We start from the raw sequence: 26,497 nt of genomic DNA on the forward strand, positions 1-26,497 counted from the left end.
TCTGGTTAGAACTGGTGGACTCTCTCCTCTCTGGCCCCCTCCCTCTCTCCTGACTCACCATTCTCAAGGTCTGCTCTTTTGCTAGACACTTTCTAACCCCTCCCTTCAAACTCAGACTCTTTCTCTCTGCTGGAACCACACACTATCTCATGTCTCTGAGAATAGCTGATTTAGCATTGAGGATCAGAGCAGGACCCCTTTCTCCCTCACTGCATAGTCCCGAAGCAGCAACCTTGTTCCTGTCTCCTGGTTCCTGGCCTATGCTTGCCCTTTCAGCCCCCCTCCTCTCTCTTCCTCATCTCTTATTCTCTTTGTCTTGCTCCTCCTCTGCTCCTGTAAGTGCTCCCCCGTCATCTCAGTGTCACCTCCCTTGCCTCCTCTTCCTCATTCCCACTCCCCCTCGTCTCATCCTTTGCTTTCTCTTCCTCTGCTCTTTCCTCAGCCAAGCCACCTATGTATCTGTGCCACTCCTGCTCCCACCCTTTGCCATGCTTTCAGGCTTGGCCATGAGCTCTGCACCTTCCAAATTTATTCCCATCCTCTGCACTTCTCCCTTCCTGCTACTCCCTCCAGAATTCTGCTTCACCTTGATCCGCTGTTCTAAGTAATAGGCTGTTCAAATAACTCAGGCTGCTTTCACCAAGTGTCAGAGCAGAAAGACTCACTTTGCAAGGAGCTTTCAGTCTGCTTAGCAGATCAAATGGACTGGATTTGGGGCAGCTGGTCTGGCAGTGTAAAACCAGGAGAGAAAGAGTGCCTGCACCGACCCTTAACAAGTCGTTGGTCAAGATATCCTCTCGATATAAATGATGTTGCCAGTCATTACCTATCCTCTACGCTTCCCTTTCTGGGAAAGTCCAGTGAGAAGGCAATGGCCAGCCACCTCTAGAAGCATCTGATAATGTTGTCAGATTTCAGACATATAGCAGAAATGGCCCAGAATTTTGTTTTGGTAGCTGATGATGTCCTCAGCGCAATGGAGTGATTAGACATCCATGCTGAAATGTTTGACTAAGGAAAAATGTGGAGTACTAATGGCCAAGATTATATGCTGAATCCACACCACCGTGGTGGTGATGAACGCCGCCTTCTCCTCCAGCAGAACAGCTTTGACTCACAACCAGGTAAGTGACATCCGGCTGTGCCCTGAAATAGTCCTGTGGTCAGTGCTGTGAGGAATTTTCCACCTGCTTCACAGACATGAACCACTGAATCTGGACTGGATAGGCTGTTGTCACGGAGGAGGATCTGTTGCCCAGAGGAGCCAGACACAATATCTTCTCGGGAGTTTCAACCAGCGCTGAACATACTGCAAGAGCTTGAGTTTGTGGCCTGGGAATTGTGCCCAGGCCCCTTGTGGCTTGCTGAAGTAAGACTAATCTGCAAGCTCTGACTGGGCAGATGGCTCTGCATTAGGATGCTTCCATCCTTTCTTCCCCGTTAGGGTTTGGACGACATGTGTTCAGCTCTGAGGCTTTTCTGTGCACAGGGGTATGCAAGGGCATGTATGGTGAAGCACTAGGGCAGCTATTTAGATGACATAGATTTGTCTTCGTATGTGATGTCTGGGCCTACCCAGTCCCTGTCTAAGATTGAGGCTTTGGGAGTGAACTGCCTAAAGCTCAAGAAAGAGGCGATGTTGGTAGGTTGGAGGAAGGATTTTGAGAGTATGGCAGGGATGGGTCCTGCCCCATTATTTAATGTGTTGTCTTTTTAAAGAAAGCTTCATAATCTGGAGGTGCTCTTGGTTCCTGTGTGATCACACAAAACCAGATTGTGCTGATGGCTGGGAACTCTTTACTTCATCTGCATTTGGCCTTTGTGATCTTTTCTTCCTCATCCAGACATTACCACCATACCCCAGGCCCCTTGGACTTTCAGGCTGGATTACTGCGATGTTCTCTACAGCAAAGAGTACGACACCTACCTGAAGACCACTGTGACGGTGCGCCTTGGGTGCAATGCAGCTTCTCAAATGGTGGCAGTACTAGCCCCAGGGAACACATTTCATAAGTTCTCCAGGAGATGCAATGGCTCCTGATTGCTTCTGGATGCAATTCAAGATACTGACCACAATCTTTGATCTAAAATACCCTAGGCAGCTGGTTTCCCGAGAGATACTCCTCTTAGAGTGTGCTTCTGCAACCCCTTCAGCTGTATGTGTCCATAGGTGGAAACATCTGAATTGGGCTAAATCGAAACAATTCTGTTTTGTGAAAAATTTTGAGGTTTTTAGATTAGTTTTCTTTCTGATGCAGAACAAAAAAAAAGACCTGAAAACTTTCACACACAAAAATTAGCCTGATCCCAGAATAGCCGGAACTAACTTGCTCTGGGTGTGGGCAACCAGTTTCATGCCCCTGCTCTGAAAGGCAGAGCAGGTGCATGGACCTGGGTCTTTCACAGCCCTAACCACCAGGCTATTGGCTATTCTGCAGTCAGCCTCTCTCATTTTGACCAGAATTCTCATCCTGAACTGGAGAAACATTCCCAATAAAATTGTAATGGAACCCAATGTAGTTCTGTGACAGGTCTGGCAACTTCTTGCAGGATCCTCAACAAACCTTACTGAATTAAATTAAACATTGTTGAATTAAGTTTAAATATCTCAGAAGCTTATTGTTTTAAAAATGCAAATCTGTATGAATTATCATGTGATTGTATGTAATTTATCTAGGAGACATGTCTAATGCAAACCTTGGGAAGCGGTATAAATTTCAAAGGTTCTCTTAAGCAATGGCTCAGACAAGAATGAACTGTTAGTTGACTAGGTTTCCTAGGATGTCCTTGGGAGGAAGGAAATGCAAATGCCCAGCTCTGGACTTGCGCTTTTAGAGCTCTTCTTTGACAAGCGGACCTTTGTCTATGAATTACCTAGTCACAGGACCTGAAGGCCCAAACAAGTGACTTACAGATTCATGAGTGTTCTTGTTCCAAGTGAACAGCTTTTATGAACTTGTCATCACAGAACAACCCCTTGGTGGGGGTGTGAAGGACTGTTCACTGGAGAGAGCCCTTATTGGAGTTGGGGTGATCTCTGGTAAGCTTATTAGAATGCATATAGATTATTTTATGCTTTTAATATGTTTTCTCTGTCATGCTTTTACCTTAAGAATAAATGTGCTTGCTTAGAAAGAGCTGGGTCCTAGCCTAACTGTGGCAACTATATTTGACATCTCTGAAGCAGGCCGGCTTAGGCCTGCTTTGCTGCAGAATTCACCATGTAGGCAGGGAGCCATGCATCCTGGAAATACCCTGGTCAGGAGAGAAAGAAATGTTTGTCTCTGCCTAAGAGAGGTGAAGTCTGGGGAGCCATAAGTCTGAGAGTGGCCTTGCTGGACCAGAAAAGGGGGGAATACAGGGTGCAGTTGCCCTGAATAGTGACCGTTTCCACAAAACATTTATTTTTCCACAAAAGTGCATTTTTCAATGGTGGGAAACAAGTTTTGTCAAAATTTCGAGCAGCTGTAGGCTTAGGGGTGGGCAGTTCTCAGTGTGGGTGGGGCTCATCTGTGGAACTCATCCCCTCACTGAGTTCAAATTTGGTGACATTTAGGGCAGAATGCAAGGCTCTCAAGTGTTTTCCTCAGAGAGCGGGTGTGTGTATGTGTGTGAGAGAGAGAGAGAGGTTGGAGGCGCATGTGTGTCCCAGAACAAGGTTAGGATTCATTTTATACTGATATAATCAGAAAAACAAATAAAAAATAATTTTTGTTTCATTACACATCAGTCATACGGAAATGGGGGAAAATGTATAGTTGGTGTAAGGGATCCAACTTGACATGCTACTCTTTCAGCTCGGGTGCCAGTCAGCCTTTTTGATACCCCAGCTGCCTCCAAGCCTCAGCAAATGCCAGTAGATCTGATGACAAACCAAACCTTGAAAATAATATAAATATTTCACACCACTGTAATGAAACCATTCATGGGGAATGTAAGTCCATGGAGCTGCTAGGACAAAACTGTAGAGCTGTCACTGTTCTTGTTATCATCAACTGCTGTGGCCACCGAGATGTGGTTGTGCAATTCTGCTTCCCAGTAAAATGGGGGAAGTGGGATGCTCTCAGGTTTCCACATCTCATTAGTATTGCCAGGTCATTTCTGGGAGCCTCGCCAAGCAGTGCACCCTTCAAGAGGCTTTTCCACTCTGCTGAGTGAGGATTCTCCAGTTTTCTTTTTGAGAACTCCATGACTCTTTTGAAAACAATGCTGTTTACCATAAATAAACAACACGTATAGCTATATCTGGTTTGTATTTGCTGCACATTGAAGGGAAAGCACAGCATTAATGATGGGCCAAACCCTGAGATCCTTACTCCCATGTTGTTCAGCACCGAGACCGAACAGCTGACTAACTCCCATTGGCTACAGTGAGAATTTTGTCTGAATAAATGCTGAATAAGATCAAAGTAAGGACCTAACGATTTTTCTGTATGGTGATTGATTAAAGACTGCAGGAGTTGGCCCAGTTCATTCATATTAAAGTTATTATTGAATAATACTTGCTTTCAGTGATTTTATCTGTGAAAAGATTTTCACAGCATGCATCAGTGTGGATTAGTGTCACATGCTGGTGAAACATACAAATGTTGTACATTATTATTGCACACTGAATATTATGCAATTTTAATTTTCTGAATTAGTGCTTATCTTGAAAAATAGATGTCGCTATAGTAATGGTTGCTAGAGATAATATATGGTATATCATTGCAGGACAGCATTGCTTTAGATGCACAGCTAAAGTAAACTTCATGGGATTGTGCACAATTCAGTTTATTTTTCGTTATTCCTATGTGATTAAAATTCCACTTCTATGCTGGCTATTTGATTAAATTGCAAGCATGTATTTGTCTCACCTCCCTACTTTAAACTGCATCCAATCTTCCAGGAACCAATCAGAGGGTTACACAAACCATCATCTATTAGAGACATTGAGAGCTATGTTCACTTACTATTTGGGGAGCAGCTATGGAGGCACTGTAACCTCAGATCCCCATCCTCATCCCTCTCTTCCTTCGTCCTGGAAAAGAGAATATAGAAGTAGCATCTTCAACAGAAACAACTGCTGTTCCCAAATGCACAGAAAGGAAAGGTCAAAATCAATAAGAGCACAACGTACCTGGGCTCCTTCATATATAGCCAGCCAGGCCCATTACGGTGATCCTAATGGTCTCAGGAGGGACTTGTTTCCATTGGCTTTGCCCTTCTCAGGGGAAAGCTTATGTAAAGAGGGCAGAGGGAATGGGAAGGGGGGTGGGGGGACGGGACTCAGGGCTGCGTCTCTCCCATTCTCTCACTCTTCATGATGAATCTAAGCAGCAGGACCTAACATTGTACAGTACATGTGCTGGAAATGGGTATGTTAATGCTACACCATTTAAATGCCAGTCCATGTAACTTTCCAGAAGATGTTCCCTTCCCTGCATTGCAGAATAAAGTACAGAATAAATCCAAGGCTGAACTTTGCACTTGCGTCTCGTGTGCTAATAGGAGGCGAATAACCAGGATTTGAAATTCTTGGAAGTTTGTACTGTCAATGGCAGCTGCTGGGTGCTCAATACTTTTGAAAATCAAGGGTGCTTATTTAGATGCTTAAATATAGACACTGGAGCCAAACCTCATGCATCTCTTTCGAAAATCTTGGCCATAATCTTCATGTCAATTTCTGTGTACACCTGAAGCTATTACAAACAATAGGGATTACTATACATTAGTAAGTTTTCCTTAAGAGCCCATACAACAAGAAAAAATACAACATGCATATGAGATTATATGAAATGGTCTCTGCCAGAAGTGTCAGTTGAGGCACATTTTAGAAATTAGAAAAACTTGAAAGGAAAGTTCATAGATTTTTAAGACCAGAAGAACCATTATAATAATCTAATCTGAACTCCTGCATCATGCAGGCCAGAGAACTTCACCAGTTAAAAGTTTATTGGTTAGGTCTTGACCTATGAGCTGAAAGACCTCACTTTGACTCCTGGCTCTTATACTTATTGGGTGTGTGACCATGGGTAAAAAACTTAAGCTGTTTCCCCATCTTTTCAGGAGAACCTGAAAGAGAGCCCACCCTCTCTGACTACCCCACATGGTTAGTGCACTCAGCTAGGAAGTGGAAAGTCCATGTTCAAACATCTGTTCCATGTCAGGGAGAGAAAGGAATAGACCTTGGGTCTCCCCCCTCCAGGGTGTGTTCCACTCCTGGCTTTGGGTAGTCAGACATTTAGGATCACCCTGAGCATCCAGTTGCTTCCCTAACCATCTTGGCTCATAGCCACTCCTGCTGGATCACGCCTGGCAGGCGAGATAAGTGGCGGAAAGCTTAGTTTGAGGATCTTGGTGAGATTTAGGCTATGTCTGCAGTACCATGTATGTCAGTATAACTCATGTTGCTCAAGGGTATGAAACCCCCCCAAAGCGAGATAAGTTACAACGACCTAAGCGCTGGTATGGACAGCACTACGTCATGGACAGCACTATGTTGGCAGGAGAAGCTCTCCCACTGACATAACTACTGCCGCTCATGGGGGGGGGGAGGGTAGTTTAATTATGCTGGCGGGAGAGCTCTCACTCTCGTCAGCATAGAGTGGCTACCCAAGAGACCTAACAGTGGCTCAGCTGCATCAATACAGCTCTGCTGCTGTAAGCTCTCTAGTGTAGACATGGTCTTGGGCATGAGGCAGGCACCGGCCATCAGGACTGAGGTGGCAGGGCACATGCCCAGGAGCAAAATGAACTAAAAAATACCTTGAGTGGAAGGACAGAGCAGTGAAAAGCCTGACCAGAGCCCCACTCTCTGGAAATGTGGAAGACACTTGGAAACAGTTTAAACAGTGCTTCATTCTGTATCTGCAAGCAATGGGTGCCAGCAGAACGGAAGAGAGTCAGAGGGTAGCCTTATTTCTGACAATTGCTAGTTCTGTTGCACTTGACATGTTTAGTAGTTTTCAGTTAACTCAGGCAGAGGAAGGCTAACTATGAATCTAGTACAGAAATCGGAATACCGCACACTATGTAAAAATGAGGCATGTGAGAGATGGTTATGAACAGAGGATACAAAAAGGAGACAAAAACCTAGAAGAGTTTGTGATTGATCTGAGGCTGAAGAGTCAATCTTGCAATTTTGGGAGGCTGAGTCTCTGATAAGAGCCCAAATCGTGATTTGTTCCTGGAACAAAAAATTCTAAGAGAAACAACTTGGCAACCCAGCCCTAACCCCTTGACAAAACAATAGCCTTTGCCAAGCAAAGGAATTCACCCCAGATGGACGCAGACTGTGGAGGCACAGGTGACACTGTCTCCAAATGGCAGAAGGGCGCTAAGGGTCACTGAGTCTGCCATCTTGCCTAAGAAAGCCTCAGACAGACAACAACTGCAGCAGGCTGAGACAGCTGAGCCCTCAGAGCTTGGCACAACCAGAACAAGTGCACCTGTTGCCCTCTGACAGCAGTGGTGATGCTTTACCAGGGCAGCCCCATGGGTCTAAGTGACATTGCAGTGCACTTCAGAAAACATGCTGTAGAGTGACAGACCCAAGGAGCTCAGTCTATTTACCTTAACAAAGAGAGGGTTAAGGAGTGACTTGATCACAGTCTATAAGTATCTTCATGGGGAACTAATATTTGATAATGGATTCTTCAGTCTAGCAGAGAAAGGTCTAACATAATCCAGTGGCTGGACATTGAAGCTAGACAAATTCAGGCAGGAAATAAGATGTACATTTTTTAACAGTGAGGGTAATTAAACACTGGCACAATATACCAAGGACTGTGATGGATTCTCCATCACTGAGAACTTTAAAATCAAGATTAAATGTTTTTTTAAATGATCTGCTCTAGGAATTATTTTGGGAGCTGGTCTCTGGCCTGTGTTTATACAAGAGGTCAGACTAGATCAGGGGTGGCCAACCCACGGTTTGCGAGCCGCATGCGGCTCTTTGCTCTGTGCATCCTATGGGGGCCAAAGTGAAATTGACAAGCTGCCACAGCCAGGAGGGTAAGAGACACTGAAAAGTGAAATTGATAAGCTGCTGCTGAAATTGACTGATCAGCAGGAATTGGCTCTTTGCGGTAACTATAGCTATTTTTTGGCTCTTCGTCTCTGACTGGTTGGCCACCCCTGGACTAGATGATCACAATGGCCCCTTATGGCTTTGGAATCAATGAACATATTGTTGATTGGTTAAGAATAATTAAGTGTCCTGATTTAAGAAATACTGGCCAAGATAAAAATTGACTTGAAAAGAACCTAGCATTAAATTCATAAGCAAATGCTCACTAAAAAGGTGTTATTCTATTAAATTGCATTCTAATATTTTTCATAACACATAAAATCGGCACATCTAGTTTGTTAGGTTTCAGCTTTAAAAATCTAACTGGCACCTCAGCAAATTCATAAAATTGCCCCCTCTCCCCCATTCACACTTACAGAGAGGAAGATGACAAAACACATGTAACCAGGTACATATTTTACTTAACAAAATTTAAAGCTAAATGAAACACACGGGTTCACAGTACAGGCAGCCCCAATTATGCTGGCTGCTGGATAGGTCATAGTAATGCAGCCCCTATAACCTATGTTCCAGTGGCGAGCCTGGAGTTGGCTAGAACAGCCTAGAAAGTATGTGGTGCTGGCTAAAAAGTGGGGTAGGGCCAGGGTTACTGGAGGATGCACTGATTTGGCCTATCTCCTCAGTTGGGCTCCAAAAGAGACCTGGAAGGAAGTTAAATGTACTGTGAGGGGAGTGTGTGTGAATATAAATTATATGTAACCCATTGTTATTTTCTTTATTAAATCTTGAGGCGCTTGTAGGCCAGACCCTCAGCCTATGTACATTGCTGTAACACCACTGAAGTCAGTGGAGCTATGCTGATCTATACCAGCTGAGTACTTAGGCCGCTATCTTTTTTGCAGGCTAAAGGTATATACACACACAGACAGCAGCAAATTTGCCACCGTCAGATCAATCTATCTGGAAGTGAAGACCTGCTCAATCCATCCAGAAGTCAATTCAATTAAACCACCACCTCAAAAGGCGTAGCACTGTGTCGCCAGAAACACATTTCCTGTTGGCGCAGCATAGTGGAGATGGCGCGCAGAAGAGGATTTAGTAAGTCAACGTGAGTTACGCAAGCTACTCTACATAGCTTGCATAACTCCCATCAACTGCCGCTGAATTTCCTGGTAAGCAAATTTCCTGAGCGAGTGCCAGACAGTGGGTGGCAGACCCATCCTGGCTTACAGACAGCCCCCCAACCTGAAGCAAATACTCACCAGCAACCATACACCCTACAAAAAGTCCAACCCAAGAACCTGTCCCTGCAACAAACCCTGTTGCCAGCTCTGCCCACACATCGACTCTAGTGACAGCATCACTGGTCCTAACCACATTAATCACACCATAAGGGGCTCATTCATCTGCACATCCACTAATGTTATATATGCCATCATGTGCCAGCAATGCCCCTCTGCCATGTACATTGGCCAAACTGGACTATCACTACGCAAAAGGATAAATGGACACAACTCAGACATAAAAAATAACAACATCCATAAATCAGTCGGAGAACACTTCAATCTCCCAGGGCACTCTGTCGCTGACCTGAAAGTTGCTGTACTTCTCCAAAAAAACTCCAAAAACAGACTTTAAAGAGAAACTGCTGAGTTAGAAATTATCTGCAAACTTGACACATTCAAACTGGGTTTAAACAGGGATTTGGAATGGCTCTCTCATTACAAGAAGTAAATTGCTTTGATCACCCATTCTCACCTCCTACTCAATGGTTGTAATTAAGCCTCAAGTACCCAGCTTTTATCCACCTACCCCATTGTTCTCTATGCGCTTGTATGTGTATATGATGCCTCCTATATGTGTTACCTATTTGCTGTATCATTTCTACCTACTGCATCTAAGGAAGTGAGCTGAGGCTCACGAAAGCTTATGCCTGCTGAAATTAAATTTGTTAGTCTTTAAAGTGCCATAGAACTCTCCTTGTTTTTATTGTTGAAATAGACGAGCGAGCATGTAGACAGAACGTGACCCTTTTCTGCCCTGTAGGAGGACTGTGTCAATGCGAATCAGATATGATACAGCTAAAAAATGAAAGTGCTGTTGTGTTATGAAGACCCCTTTCCAAACTCTAAACCAATGACATTCTAACCAGTGATAGAATGTAGCCTGCAGAGGACAGTCCATTGAGTTCCTAGCTTGTTTTTGCAAACCCAATGAGCAGACTTCAATTTCTATTAAAGACCCCCCATCCTTTTGTTACCCACAGCATGAGAACCAACACTTTGTGGTAGGCCTAGCTACATTGTAATAGTCACAACAATAAACACAGCCCTGTAACTTCTTTTACAGGAGAGGATGTCTGTTATGAAGGCATGTAACAGAGTGTGCTCTGCCAGAAGGTAACTCATCACCCTGTCACTCTACTACCCACCCGTATATATTAATTGGGACCTAATTGGAAGACAGGTACTTGACAGAGTGTCAATTAACTGAGTAGATCTACAGCTGAAAGGCTAATTGAAGGGGAAGCAATTCCAGTCTCTGGGATTATATAAATTGACAGGAAGGACATGCTAAAGAGGAGGGCACCAGAAGGAAGGCAAAGGTAGCCAGAACTGGTTGTTGTTAGTATTGTGTCCTTCCCTAGCAGCAAATGGGGAAACAGCCTATGGAATGTAACACTATAGGCTGTGGCCTACTGACAGAATACAGTAAAGCGTGGTGGTGGTGAAGGTGACCTGGACTGGTTGTGGTCTGTGATTAAGGCCTGAGAGGACTCTCAGGGGGATGACCTTGTGACATGGGGACAGTGGGAACCTTTTATTAGCATTAGGAATCAGAGGAAAGACCAGGGCAGAGAAATGCTGTGTATGGTGCAGGCAGACTAGGAAATAGGTTAGGATAGTTTTCATAATGTCCAGTAATATAGCCAGGCTGGATTGTAAAGTTAGTGGAGCCTAGTGGAATAGTTCGCTCCATTGCTGGCTTCCTGCTCCAGTTGCACAGCTATCAGAGCAACATACGGTGAAATGCTAAAGCTGTTCCATTCCGAACATACCTAGAGCTTTCATTCTCAAGAGGCATCATGCTTTATGCAAGGAGAACTTGCTTTGCTTAGAAGATTCTTCTGCTTCGACAATGTTGGCTTGAGCTCAGCATTTGATGCCCTTTACTTCCTGGTGACCTTGCTATTATGAAATCTTGGAGCACCTGGGACACTAGATTTTGCAGTCTAGTCTTTAGAATTCTGAGTAGCTCCTAATTTAATTTGTGCTTCACCTTCCTGTTATTTCAGTGTTAGGAGCATGGGGGGAGATTTTCAAAAGTACAAAGGTCAGTTTGGCCTAACTCCTATTTGTGCCTTTGAAAATCTGCGCCTTAGTGTTTATTAAAAGTCATCTAAAACGCTTCACAGGCACAGACTAAGGACAAACAACTTGGCAAAGGCTTCCAAAACTATGTTATGGCAGCACTGAGCCCAGCTTCATAGTTATGATTGAGTTGAATTTTGCACTTAAAAGAGGGATTCAAACATGAAAAATAGATGTAGCACTTATTCTTTGAATATAAAATAAATGTTATGATAATATGCAAGTAAATCTGTTTATTGGTTTGTGTTAAAATTAATTAGAAAATAGGTCCCTTAAGAAATGTAGCACTCAACTGTCAGACTTTCCCCCTCAGAGATCTCAGTAATGAAATAACAGATTCTTCAGACATGTAAAGTTTATAGTTATTTTGCCCTAATTATTCATAACTGAAAGCTTTGTCTTCAATAGGGGCTGAAGAATAATGTTGCAATTAGAGCTGGGCAAAATTTTTCAAATGAAACTCTTTTTCTGTGAATAATATAGATTTGATTATACCAAAACATTTTGCAAATGTATGTGAATTTCACTGAACTGTTTCAGTCAGGGAAAAGAACCTAAAAAACCCAAAACAAAAAAACTCCTGCCAACTAAATGTTTCTTTCAACATTTCAAAATGAAACATTTTGAGTTTTTGGTTTGAAATGACTTTTTGTTTCAAAATTTCCTTTAATAAAAACATTAAAAAAATTAAAAAATTGTCAAAATTTAAATCTATTTTTTTTATTTTTGTCAAAACAAAACTTTTAATTTGATCCAAAATGAACATTCCTCTTTTTTGGTTTGTTGAAAAGTGAAGAAAAAATGTTTTGGTTTGAACAAATTTTTTTCCCCCCCAGAATTGTCAGCAAACCAAAAAAATACCTTATTTACCAACCTCTAGTTGCAAGATAGAGAATTTTATAAAGAATTGCCCCGTTTCAAAATGGCTGCTATCTTTTTTTTCCTTCTGCATCTGCTTAAGACAAACTTCAGTTATGCAGAATAATGGGAAAACATGGACCTTAATAATTAATATTTCTTTTAGAAAACTGCTCAACAGAAAAGCAGAGGAGGGAAGGAAATTAGAGTGTGTGTGTGTGGGTGGGTGCACATGCATGCATGCACATGTACCTGTGCAGGGCAATGTGGGGATAGGTGGGAAAAACTGTGTGTGCGCGCGCGCATGTTCAAGAGGTTTTGAGAGGAAACAGGAGGAAGGGATAATTTGGTGAGTGTGTGTGTAAGGGAATGTAGGGGATGCAGGAGTAAATAGGAATTTGAGGTGTGTGCACGCACACATTCAGAAGAATGTAGGGGGGTGAAGAAGGAAGGGAGAATCTGAGACATAGGTGTGTGCAGGTGAGGGGAAGGGCTAGAGGAAGTGGGGGAAGGGTGTATGTTGTGACTGATTTGTGCTCTTCCGGTGATACACAACATCTGTAAGCCCAAGGCAACTAGCCAGTACATTCTGGTTGCTTTGCATTGCTCCTGACTGGCAGAAATTATTCAGAGCATACTGGTGAATCTGGCAATAAAAGTTACAATTAAAAACAAGTGATTTCAGATTAATTAGTGCATATCTGCAGAACATTAGAAATACCACATGGCAACACTCTCTTTGGGTTTCTTGTTCATATAATAATTTAAAATTAAAATAAATAAAATAGGAAATTCCGAGACAGAAAGTACATTAAGATGGCTTTGAAGCTGAGATTATGATCAGCAACTTAATGGTAAAAAAAAATTTTTTACATAATATTGTAATTATCCCAACACCCATATCAGGAATGCTTGTTGTAGGGTATGTATGTGTGGAGGATACATGTCTTCTGGGATGTGTCCATGCCAGGAGGGGTGTTTGTGTGAGGGGATTGCATGTAGTTAGGAAAAGTTTTTAACTATATGTTTGGGATTGGAGTTACCAATGCAATAAAGGTAGTTAGTTACACTCTAGAAGAGGCTTCCAAGGGAGGTTGTGAAATCCTCATCACTGGAGGTTTTTAAGAAGTGGCTAGACCAACATCTGTTGGGGATGGTCTAGATTTACTTTGTCCTGCCCCAGCACATGTGGTTGGACTAAATGACTTCTCTAACTCCCTTCCAGGCCCACACCTCTATTATTCTGTATGAGATGTGGGTGGGTGGTGAAGTATATGTGAGAAGGGGAATTGTCTGATTCTGGAGGGAGTGTGAGATGTTTGGGTGTAAGGTGGGATATTTGTATGTGGAGGGTGCATAGGGGTTGGGCAGTATGTGGGGTGAATGTGGTGGGGTATGTGTGTAAAGGGGTTGTCTGGGTCTGGAGGCTGTGTGAGGCATGTAGAGCGGCATGTGTGTAGAAGGTGCATATATGACATCGGAGAGTTTGGTGTATGGGTGGGATAGTATATTTGAAAGGTGCGTGCGTGCGTCTGTGTGTGTGGAGGGGGAGAGCTGGGTCTACAGAGCATGTGTGTGGTATGAGAGTGTTTGGCCATGTGTGTGGGGCCGGGGTCTGGATTTGCAAGGCATGGGTGTGGTATAGTCTGTGTGTTGGAATGGCAGGGTTGGGTCTGTAGGGTTTGTGTGCGGTGGGGGAGTGTTTGGTGTGTGGCTGGACAGTGGAGAGATCTCAGCTATGTGTGTTTGGTCTCATAATGTCTTCATAATACTGTACAGCCCAAAGCATAATGAGATGAAAGACCCCTGTCAAAAGCCAAGGAACAAGTCTTCATCCAGGTTCTTATCTTCCCGGGCTGGAGCATCTGAACATCCTGTCCAGAGCCAGGTGTATAGCTACATGTCTAGTGTGCTTTGGCTAGAGGAAAAACACCCTTCTCCCCTAAAGAAGTCATCCCCTAGAGGGGAGAATGAGGCTATTAGATGAGAGATTGCTACATGGTTTCATGAACACCTTTGCCATTATAAACACCATTCCGGGAGCATGCTGTGCATGTAGGAAGGAGACCTAGAAGAGGAACTCACTTCAAGCATGTAGTGCGATGCATTTAGCAGCTCTGATGTAGTTGCACACATATTCTCGCTTTTCTTCCAGAGCGCCCTCTGAACATGGTGCCGGCGCTGAAAGGCAACCCAAACCCACGTTTCCAGGTCAGTGAACTTCTGATTGGAGAGCAATGCCTATAGCTAGGGGATCCCCACACCAAGAGAAGCCCCGCTCATCACCCATATTTTTTAAAAGATTAAGTAGACTATGGCTTTTTTCCAACTATTAGCATCTTGGATTTCGGAAGGGGAGAAACAGTGACCCTGGAACTTTGAGCATTAAGGAATGTTCAACATTGGTACTGTTCTGCTACAAATGGGATAAAAAGCACCACCATGCAAAAATGCCAGGGTTAGAATTGTTACAGTCTGCTATGCAATTGACTTGCTCCGTTGTTTCTCATGCAGAAAGAACTGGTAGTGATGCTATAAAAAGTTGCTTAACACTTCCCATTATAATCCCACATTTTTAATTGCTCACAACTTTGCCAAACTTTAACAGTTCAGGCTAAAATTTTCCATTCTTCCTCTCTACCTCAGGGTGAATTTTTCTGGGAAAATTCAGCAAAAAGTTTGTGGGTGCTTGCTGTTGAGAACAAGGTTAGGGAAAATAATTAATTTGACAATATTAACTTTTTTTGTGACTTGTTTTTAAAAAGAGCTCTAGCACCTCTGGAATTTAGAACAGGAGCTTGTAAATTGGCAGGGGGATATTCTTGATATCAGAGAAGGGCCTTTTCCTGTCCTAGTAAAACCAGCTAAATGTGGCCAAGTTTTAAGCCACAGAAAATCACCATTTGTATCTACTGAGCAGAAGTTGTCATAGCTTTGCTGACAAAATCTCTGAACAGTGCATCTGCACTGAGCATGCTGCCTGGCCCCGCTCAGGCACCTCTGGCATTTGGAAAGAACCACACCTCCAGCCAGGACAAAAATGGCACATCCCTCTCCTGCTCTCTATCACAAAAATATCTTTTCACCTAAGGAAAGGTTCACTGCTTCTAAATACACGCTCCCACGCCTTCCTAGCCAGCCTGCTTATTACCTTTCCCTATGCAGATACCTTTTAACCCAATGAAAGGTGCACTGAGCAGGGAACCAGAAGATCATCCATTCACATCTCTTCTCTTTCACTGACTGACACACATTTCTGTGCTCGTCACATCTTTTCATTTTTCTCTCTTTTTTTTTTGAGCTAAGCCTTTTGCCCTATCTAAGGGGGCAGGCAGGTTTCCTGCAACTTCAGATAGAATAACACAGAGTTTACATAAGTTCACTTCTAGCAGAGCTGGGAACAGAGCCTAGCTTTCCAATATGACAGACTTCCATCTCAGCCACTTAGCCACACTGCCTTTCAGAAAGAGTCTGCCAAATCTATGTGCCTGTCCATGCTGTCTATAAAAGGGTAATTCTCACATATGTAACCAACTGTTTGTGCTGAGTGCTGTGAGCCTGATGAGTCATTTGAAATAATTACCTGCGAGTGCTAAGTGCCCAGCCAATCCACAAACCAGGGTCTAACCAGGTGTCCCCAAGGCAGGTCATTAGGTTCCAAATGAAAGCAACCGCTCTAGTCTGCTCAGTGTTGCTACCTTGTTGGGGATGCTCCTTGCTACCGGGCAGTTCTGATAGATTGCTCCTGCACAAGCCACAGCTGGTCACGTGGCTGTCCTGACACTGCTTTATGGGATATGATGAGTCAGCCTCCTCTATAGCACCCGACCTATGGATGATCACAACCTCCTTCTGTTGCCATTTAATGTGGTTACTATTTCAGCTCAAGTGGTAGCAGTCTCTGCTCTGTATCTAATGGTCCTACATTAAACCCTGCTGATGAACTACATGGGGAACTGATACACTTGCACATTAATTCCTTTGGTTTTTCATCTGCCACAAGCATGGCAAGGGAGGGGCTCTGTGTGTGTAGTGAGGGGAAAGAGGGTTGATGTGAGTGGGATGGGCAATGGACTAGTGTGAGGAGGCAAGGGCAGTTCATGCACCTGGACGGGCAGTGTGTGGAAGAGGAGGAGTGGTGTGTGCGTGGAAAGAGATTGGTCCTTTGCGTTCGTGGTGAGGAATCTGGGTAGTGCGTGCGGAATGATTGACGTGCATGCAAGGGGATGGGCAGTTGCTGTGTGGGAGAAGGCTGGGCTCTGTGTGTGGGGAAGGGAGGGGAGAGGAGGGGACAGCCTCGGGCTGTGTTTGCATTGGGGTTGGGCAACGCAGGACTGTGTCGGGGTCGTGGGTGGCTTGTGAGGGGGACGATGGTCAGTAGGTGTAGGGGGAAGCTGGGTGATATGTCTGTGGTGGGAAGTAGGGGTGTGGTGGAGGCCCAGTGCAATTTGAGTTGCCTGCCCACTGCCCTACAGGACTAGCATAACTTCAGTTGCTTGCCTGGCTATTCTGACCCCTGTAGCATGACATCCTCTGGCTGGCAAAGATGCATAGAACTAGGGAGTAACCTTGCAGATGTCCCAGTTTCTGCACACCACGGCACATAAGAAGACAAAATACACAACATGTCTGCTTGCAGCTGCACATAGATAACAGTGGTGGGAACAACAAGTTATCCTTGAACGTCTGGGAGTACACTTTTTCATTGCCAAAGGGGCATGTTTTTATTACAAATGTAGATGTGTGAGGGGAAGGGTGGTGTGGGGGGCAAGATAGATAGTGTGCATGCCAGAAGATAGAGAGCTTGTTTGTGTGGAGGACTAGTAGGGTGGGCAGTGTGTGTGCACATGTGAGAGGAAGAGATGGGCTGTGGATGTGTGAAGAGCACAATGTATGCAGAGGCCTAGTGGGCAGTGGGAGTGTGTGGGGGGGAAGAGGGGTGTGTGTGTGTAGGGAACAGTGTGCAAAGAGGCAGATAGTGCATACAGAGGGATGGGCACTTTGTCAGGGGCAGAGAGAGGTGGTGGGCAGATGGGTGGTTGTGTGGAGGAACGAGCATGAGGCATCTAGGGACCAGGCAATGGGTATGTGTGGGGGTGGAATGGAAACAGGTGGATGGGTGGAGTCAGGGCGTGTGAGAGACTGGGGTGGCGTGTGTGAGAGGATATGCACATAGGGGGATGGGCAGCTTGTGTGTGAGATGGGAATGGGCTGTGGGGGGGTGATATGAGTGCATGGAGCAGGTACGCGGTTTGTGTGTTTCAGGGGGATGTTATGGTGGGAGGTGTGTCAAGGAGATGGGTGTGGGAGGATCAGGGGAATGGAAAGTGTGTATGGCATGTGGGTCTGGATAGGCAGTGGGTGTGAGTGGGGCGGGGTGGTTTGTATGGATGTGGGGAGGAGGGGCAGTGTGTGGGAGGGGAGATGGCTGACCTGTGTGTGGGGAGAGAGGCAGTGTGGGTGTGCTGGGAGATGGATGGTGTGTGGGGCGGGCAGGATGGGGAGTATTTGTGTGAGGGAAGGATCGGTCAGTGTGTGCTGTGTGTTTGGGGGGCTGGGCTGTGTTTGCAAGGAGTCGAATGGTGGGGAGGGGTGATGGCCCTTTGGTGTTTGGAGGGGACGGGCAGTGTGTGTAGGGGAACAGGCGGAGTGTACATAGGCAGACGAGCAGTTTGTATGTGGCAAATGGGAGGTGTACACATGTAAGTGGAGAAAGATACTTGTTTAGGGAACGGGGGTGTGTGTGCGTGCGTGCGTGCGTGCGCGCGCGCTAGAGAGGTATAGGTCGCTTGTGTATGTGCAGAGGAGGGGGAGATATGTGTTAGTATGCAAGGGAAGATGGGCTGTGTTTGTGTGTGCTGGGGGCCAGGTGGGTTGTGGGTATGTGAGTGTGGAGGCTGGGACATGGGCGGTGAGGGAATTAAGGATTTGTTGTGGGTGCCCCTGTGTTTAGATGAGAGAATGACTGGTGGGTGCACATGCTGGGAAAGAAGCGTGGTGACTCCATGAGCAGGTGTGCGCGTGGAAGGATGAGAGGTGGTGTGTCCGTGTGCATGTGTGGCAGGGCTGTGACAGAGGGTGTACGTGTGTCCATGGCAGAGGCATGGCTGTGTGCACGAGCGGTGGGGTTGATAGGTAACGTGTGTGTATGGGGTAAGGAAGACAGGTTCTCTGTGGGTGCATGAATGGTTGAGGGTGACAGGTGGTGTGTGTGTGTGTGTGTGTGCAAGGTGGGGGGGGGTATCTCAGGGAGGATGTGAAATAAAGAGGAGGTCTGAAGGGTTCTTGGGGGAGAGGCTGGTGGAGTATGAAGTTGTCCCTACTCCCAAAGGCTGCACATTTTGGACCCAAGGTCAGATCACAATATCTAGCTGTTGCAATGGAGAAAGTGTTTTATAAATTGAAGCCAATCGTGTCACTGAAACCCCAGCATTGTCACCTCTTCCCAGCAGACTGAGCCCATTTCTAGAGAGGCATTCGTACTGTCTCAATTGCTTTTTGAAAGCAGGTGCTTCCAGAGCAGAGGCAGCTTCTTTTAGGGAAAGGGAAAATGTCATTTGCACCAAGCAATGGGAATTGGTGTAAGACTTTCTGGGTATTCACACTATATTGAGACAAGTCTTTGCTTACATTTGCAACATAGCCTGCAAGTCAGACATGCCATAGGAAGGACTTGCCAGGCTGCTTTAAATGCATATAAGAAGTGGCTGGCATTGGGAATTCAGAAAACTTAAGAAAAAACACAAGTCAAGCAGAATCCTATGGGCTTCTCTTTAACATGGCTCTTCTCCAAATATTTCAAACTTCACCCAGATCTACTGAGATGAGTAGAGCCCAGACTTTCTGAGACTAGCAGTAGAGTCCACAAAACCTCCACTGATTCAGAGACTGACTGCACTGACCTTTCTCGGAAGTACTTGATTGCCTCCTGGTCTAGGAAGGTCTGCTCCTCTCGAAAGCCCTGCTCAAAGATTTTGCGCTTGTGTCTGAACTCAATCACAGTCTTAGTGTAAGAGTTCAATGTAGTGACTGAGGCAGCCATGCAGCAGGTGAAAGAGCCCCACGCCAGACTGTGGAAAGAAAAACCAGCAGACAGAATGTGGTTAAGAGAGCAGCCCACATCGTGTTTCTGGAGGCAAAACACATGTAAATGGAGTGTGGCCAGGAAGGTAAGCTAGGAATGACCAACATATCAGAGAGACAAGGTGGATACAGTCACACAGACGTCAGAAGAGTTCTGTGTAAGCTCAAAAGCTTGTTTTTCACCAACAGAAGTTGGTCCAATAAATACCTCACCAGCCTTGTCTCGCAAATATTGGGACCAATACGGCTACAACACATTTGACTCATTTTACTTCAAGAGAACTGTGACTAGCACTAAACAACTTTTTTCAGCTGCCGCTTTGTTCAATTGATTTGGCTGACTAAAAATCAAACAATTCATTTCAACATTTTCAGACTGTTTTGACTTTTTGTTGTGAAACGACATTTTGTTTAGAGATTTAACTGGATATTTTTTTAAAGATTAAAAAAAAAACCCAACACACTAAAATATAATGTAAGATGTTGAAAATCCAAAAGTAATTTCACTTCAGGTCAAACAAAATGTTTTGTTTAACCTGAAATAGTTTTTTTCTTTCCATTTTGGTCACTGAACTAAAAATATAGGTTATTTGCTCAGCTCCAACTGTGCCCCAATCTCTGTAATGCAGGCAGAATAATGTGGGCTGTGATTCCTATCCTTGGCAATGGGAGGCTGAAGCTTTGCCTTCTTGTGAAAGGTCATGTCTGGTAACACATACTCTACAGTACAGCTGGTGAAATTTTTCAAATGAATAGTTTATTCACCAAAAAATGCAATTTCAGTCGACCTAACACTATTCACGAATTTGATACGAAGTCATTGAATGGTTTTAGTCAGGTTTTTTTTAATTGTATGTTGTTGGACTTAGGTGCTATTCACAAAACAGCAGGAGGACAAGCTGGTGCCAATCTTACAGTTCAGTGGTTAGGGACGTCACCTGAGATGTGGGAGATCCCAGTTTGACTCCCTCCTCTACTGAATATGGGACTGGGATTTGAACTGAGGTCTCCCACACTGCAGGAGAGCGCACTGGGTGATAGGGTAGACTGAGGCAGGTCTCTCGGGGTATGTCTACACTGCACGCAAAGACCTGCAGTGCAGCTGGCCTAGGTGAGCTGACTCTGGCTCACAGGACTTGTGCTGTGGGGCAATAAAATTGGAGTCTAGACCCATCCTTCCCTCGTGGGGTCTCAGAGCCCGGGCTCCACGCTGAGCCTGAATGTCTGCACAGTTTTATTTTAATCCCACAGCTCCAGCCCTGGGAGCCTGTCAGCTGATCTGGGCTCTGAGACTTGATGTGGTGGGATTTGTATTGCACGTAGCTGGGGGAGCTGTGCTCAACAGTCTTGAAAATGTTCATGATTTCAACAGCTGAAGAATTTGGAAATTCTGAGTTAAATTTAAAAGAAATCCAGACAGAGCATTACCTGGAAATGTGCAACTGATACCCAAACAACCTGAATTTTGCCCTGTAATAAATGCATTATTCAGACTTCTGTATTTCTGGTCCTAGATTAGATTAAATTGATGTTTAAATACAATTAGGAGGCTGAATTCAGATTCCTGCTTTAAGTGCAAAACTCAGCTCAATTGTAACTATGCTGCCATGACCTGCACTTCCACAGCACTGGTTGCAATTAGGCTAGTTACTTATACGTCCCCCATGTGATAACATCTGAGCACATCACAAACATTAATTCTCACAGCTCCCATTTGAGGAAGGAAGCTATTATTACTCCCATTTTACAGAAGGGGAACTGAATCACCAAGAAACTATGCAATTGCCCCATCACCACACAGAAAGCTTATGACACAGTCAGGAACTGAACCCCCATCATCTAAATCCCAGCCACACGATGACACGTCCTGTCCTGTACTACTTCAGCGGTGTGTAGTCCCTTCCTGCTGTATCAGCCATTCAATCAAACACTAGAACTGTATTTAAAAAGAGACTACAAATAATATTTTATATTTATGTTGCTGACATAGAGGTAATCAAACTTCCGACTTCAGGGCATCATCTGATCCCCAGGGGGTTCAAGGAATTTTCCCCTACCTATAACATTTCACAACTGGCCTGACGGCCATGTGGTTTTTCTGTTTTGTTTTGTTTTGTTTTGTTTCACCCTGCTTTAAAGCATTGCATGTGGGCCACTATCAGAGGCAGATACAATTGACTGGCCTGTATGACAATTGTTTGCATTAATTTGGAAGGAAGGAACATGGTTTTATGGTCAGTGCAAGGACCTGAGAGTCGGAGACTTGTTCCCAGGGCTGCTACTAGTTTGTTGTGTGGCTGTAGGGAAGCCACTTAATCTTACCAACCTCAGTTTCCCAAACTGCAAAATAAAAATACAGATGATATGGACCCCTTTCCCAGGGAGCACTGAACCTGATCTGATGGTTATAAAGTGCTTTGAGGTCCTATGATGGCCACATCATTACTAGGGAGATAAACATTTTGTTAAGCGTGAGAATGTCTCTCAGAGATTCAAGGAAGCTTGACAAGAGGTTGTAGCTATAACACAAACAAAATCAATAGACACCTAGGACACTGAAAGTTAGGTTATACTTTAAACAAATGTGTGAAGGTTTGGGGATGCCCAGCAACAGTGACCTGGGCCATGGCACTTTCAGCTCCTCTCTCACAGTGATGTCTGTGCCACCTGCTCATCACTGAACTGATGCTCACAACAAGCTGCCCCCTGCACATCCAATATTTACTATATGCTTAACAATGTGAATGTTGGCATCTTGAGCTCTGAAACTCTGTGCCAAGGGCAGGGGCCCCAATAATCACCTGCACTGCAGCCTCGGACCCTAATAATCCCCTCTAAAGAGATGAAGGAGACTAACAATCCCTTGCACTGGAACACAGAAGAGATTGTGGAGGATAACAATAATTGGCATGTGGGATTTAATCCCAAGCATCGGGACTTGGAAGAGAGGGAGGGCTAATCCCTTGCCTCAGAATGTGGAGGGGGCTAATAAACTGCACTGAGGTGTGAGGGGCTAAGAACATCCTGCATCAGGTCATGAGGGATTAATAACCATGTGCCTTGGGATGTGTACGTAGGTGGAGGGGGTCACTAATAATACCCTGCTTTGGTGCCTGCTGGGACTATTCTGTCCATGCCTGCCTGATTCAGGGATTAGAATTAAAATAAAATATTACTCAGTAATAAAAAAAATTAAAATGCAATAAATTACAATTGAAATATCTCCCTCTGGTTCTGCAAGGATTATGGTGCCCTTATAGGATGATGCAAACTATTGAAAGTTCTGAAAACTGCCTGTGACCAAAATACTTCTAACTCTCTAAATTCTCCTACACTAGTCAAATGTACCTGTTCTCATAAAGGGCAGAACAATAAAACTTCTAGGCCAAGCCATTATTTTTATCTGATGAGCAAAATAAATGTGGGAATCTTTTCAAAACCAAAAACCAGCCTGTATGTTAAATTGTCTCCAAAACATGTTGTCTTATTTGCCTCAAACCTTTCAAGACAGTCCCCGGGGCAGCTATTGTGAGACTCAGAGGCTCTATGCCTTCCACTGCACACGGGGGCATTGCATCTTCTATAGAAAATTGCCTTATAAGGCACAACTGAGCCCTGACTGTAAATACATGAGACCAAGAGTTTAAAAAATGTTATGGCAATTGTGCACCTAAATCGAAGGACTACACTTAATGGAATTGCTCTATCAGTGCTGGTAACTGTGGCTGCAATTGCCTTACAAGAGATATATAGCTAATGACTTTTATGTGCAATTACCACAACTAGCCAGCTACTGTACATCCAATGTACATGCTCAACTGTGAATATTTTTGTGCTTGGAAATGCACATACTATTTCCTGGCATTTTAACGCCATGTTTGTAACCACTGTACTAATATCCATAATCAGACAATTCAAGAGTGAGATGAAGATACTAAATGAAGGCGACACTTACCAGAAGGACCATCCATAGTCCCATGAATGTGGTCTCCAGTCTTCTGGTCCAAGGCTGACTGTCACTTGGAAAACTTGAGTGTACATCATATGAGCCACCATCCCCAAGAGACCTGGAAAGCAGGAATTAGAATAGGAATATCTTTGTGATCTTTGCCATTATTCCCGAAGGAGCTTCCCCAACTCCTGCAGATGCCGAAAGGTCCTGCAAATAGCCCTCTTAGTACTCGCTGTACCTCTGCAGCAACGGCAGCACATTGTGGGTAGAGGAAGAGGGCCATTCAGATTTAGTTATTTTACAACACAGTCTGAACGGTACGGGAATGCTAATGGTATGAAGGAAACCCTTTAAGGAGCTTGCCTACACATTATTACCATCAACCCTGCAGCTGTAACCCAGGTTTTCTCTGGTTATGCCATTCAGCTTCTGCATGGAGCCTGAGGACTTCCATTGGTTCCATGTAATGCAGATTTTTAAAAAAGGCTCTAGAGGCAATACAGGTAATTACAATCCAGGAAGCCTAACTTCAGTACCAAGCAAATTGGTTGAAACTATAGTAAAGAAGAGAATTATCAGACACAAAAAGGAACAGAATTTGCTGGAGAAGAGTCAACATGGCTTTTGTAAAGGGAAATCATGTCTCACCAATCTACTAGAATTCTTTGAGGGGGTCAACAAACATGCAGACAAGGGTGATTCAGTAGATACAGTGTACTTGGACTTTAAGAAAGCTTTTGATAAGGTCCCTCACCAAAGGCTCTTAAGCAAGTAAGCAGTCATGGGATAAGAAGGGAAGTCTGCTCATGAATTAGTAACTGGTTAAAAGACAGGAAATAAAGGGTAGGCATAAATGTTCAATTTTCACAGTGAAGAGGGGTAAATAGTGGCAGCCTCCAGGGATCTGCAGTGGAACCAATGCTGGTTAACATATTCATAAATGATCTGGAAAAAGGGGTAAACAGTAAGGTGGCAAAGTTTGCAGATTATACCAAGTTACTCAAAATAAAGTCCAGAACAGATTGAGAAGAGTTGCAAAGGGATATCACAAAACTGGGTGAATGAGCAACATTATGGCAGATGAAAGTCAATGCTGATAAATGCAAAGTAATGCACATGTAATCCCAACTATATATACGAAATGATGGGATCCAAATTAGCTGATATCACTCAAGAAAGAGATCTTGGAGACATTGTAGATAGTTCTCTGTAAACAACCACTCAATATGCAGCAGCAACCAAAAAAACGGAATAGTAGGAACCATTAGGAAAGGAATAAGTAATAGTACTGTAAATATCACAATGCTACTATAGAAATCCATGGCGTATGCCCACACCTTGAATGCTGCGTGTAGTTCTGGTTGTCCCATCTCAAAAATGACATATTAGAGTTGGAAAAGGTACAGAGAAGGGCAACAAAAGTGATTAGCAGCATGGAACAGCTTCCATATGAGGAAAGATTAAGAAGACTGGGACTGTTCAGCTCAGAAAAGCAATGACTAAGGGTCTATATGATAGAAGTCTGTAAAAGAAGATTGGTGTAGAGAAAGTGAATAAGGAAGTGTGATTTGCCTCTTCACATAATACCAGACCCAGGGGTTACCAATGAAATTAATAGGCAGCAGGCATGGGCAGAGTTTGGGAGGAGCAATACCCCCCAAATTTATGATGATTTTTTTAACCTCCGCCCTCCGCGCCGCCCAGTGCTGCCCACTCCCGCCAGGCATCCCGGCCTCTGTGTACTGAGGGAGGGGGCCATGCCCTTGGAGGAGGAGGAGCTGCGCCCCCCAGTGACATCCCCGAACCAGCCCATGGCTCCCTCCCTCGGTAAGCCACTGCTCCTTCGGCTGGCAGAGCCCCCTACCTGGCTGCTCCCCAGGTCAAGGCACAGTGGCATACCAAAGGGGGCTTGGAGTGGGCGCTGGCCAGGCCCTCCTCGGAGGAACTACTCCACCTGCTGACATCCCCAGCAGCCGCACCAACCTGGCCCCTCCGCCTCCAGCCCCACATTGGGCTCGACTAGTAGAGAGCCACAGGCTGGGTCAGTGTGGCCTCCAGAAATGTCAGTGGGGGGGGCGGTTCCTCTGAGGGGACCCAGCTGGCAACTCCTCATTCAGGCCAGCGCCCAAGGACATGACCCCCTCAGTACACCAGTGCTGCCGCACCCACCAGCCTTACGGGAGGATAGAGGGAGAGCGGGAACCGGGCCCACAGACCCCTTCCTGCAGGCACTGCCGCCAATGGGGGGGTGGCGGTCATGCTCCCCCCAGGGGATGCCCTGACCTCCCTACCGCTTGCCGGCCCAAATGACATATTCGAACTCTGCCTATGGCAGCAGGTTTAAAACACAAGGAAGTACTTATTCACATAGCACAGTCAACCAGTGGAACTCATTGCCAGGGGATGTTGTGCAAGAGTCACAGTTTACAGCAGCAGCATATTCAGGAGTCAGAGCGCTAGCACAGAGGCAAAACACATTAGAACTATACCGGGGACCCCAGCTGCAGGAGTCACACGCTGTCATCAGGCCCTCATTTTCACTCTGTGTCTAAGTGCATGGTTGGGAACAAAATGTTGAAAACTTGATCTGAGTGTCACTACAGGTAGGTCCACACTGCAGCTTGGAGTGTGCCTCCCCACCTGGGCAGGCAGACTCATGCTAGCTCTGCTCAGGCTAGCGCACTTAAATAGCAGTGTGGACTTGGCAGCATAGGAAGTGGCATGGGTTCGGTGCCCGAATACAAGCCTGCCTGGCTCCGTGGGTCCAAGCTCGGGTGCCTAGCCCATGCCACAGCTTGTGCTGCAACATCCATGTTATTATTTTTAGCGTGCTAGCTGAAGTAAAGCTAGGGTGCAGTTGTCTATCTGGGCTGGGATGCACACTCCAAGCTGCAGTGCAGACAACCTTAACATAGTTTAGTCTGCTGGAATCTGCAGCCAGCCTGAGATAATAGATCTGAGAGATGTGAGCTTCTCCATTCGTGTCCATGGAGTTGTTACTGAACCGTCCTTCGGCAACACAAGGTTTTCTTCACCCATTGTGTCTCCTAGAATGCATCTCATTCTTAATGCCCCTAATGCGTCAGCTAGACCCTTTTCCTTTTTACTGCACCCTCCAGCCCTCCTCTGTTCTTTAACATGAACATTACAAAAGGATTTTCAAAAACACACACTCTCTTTTCCCTATTTGGTGATCAGCAGGGTGATGCTGAGAGAGAAAGT

The 26,497-nt window shown here is 44.9% G+C and overlaps 1 protein-coding gene across 9 annotated transcripts in view; it reads right to left on the reverse strand.

Annotated features, from left to right (window-relative positions):
- Positions 1 to 26,497, reverse strand: part of GSG1L (GSG1 like) — a 103,381-nt gene that overhangs the window by 17,615 nt on the left and 59,269 nt on the right. For 4 of the 9 annotated variants that reach the window (XM_067551213.1, XM_067551206.1, XM_067551209.1 and 1 more), the window contains 4 exons: positions 23,279 to 23,390; positions 19,143 to 19,310; positions 4,953 to 5,020; positions 3,700 to 3,879 (listed from right to left, as the gene is read on the reverse strand). In XM_067551213.1, the coding sequence (XP_067407314.1) occupies positions 3,794 to 3,879; positions 4,953 to 5,020; positions 19,143 to 19,310; positions 23,279 to 23,390 (434 nt within the window). In that variant the 3' untranslated portion in view covers positions 3,700 to 3,793. Of the gene's footprint in view, positions 1 to 3,699; positions 3,880 to 4,952; positions 5,021 to 14,263; positions 14,422 to 19,142; positions 19,311 to 23,278; positions 23,391 to 26,497 lie in introns of those variants that run through there. The other 5 variants (XM_067551205.1, XM_067551207.1, XM_067551212.1 and 2 more) reach the window with 5 other exon arrangements.

This window comes from Emydura macquarii, unplaced genomic scaffold (assembly GCF_026122565.2).
Source record: "Emydura macquarii macquarii isolate MOO-44397 ecotype Brisbane River unplaced genomic scaffold, CSIRO-AGI_Emac_v2 contig_1348, whole genome shotgun sequence".
In the NCBI taxonomy this organism is placed as follows: domain Eukaryota; kingdom Metazoa; phylum Chordata; order Testudines; family Chelidae; genus Emydura; species Emydura macquarii.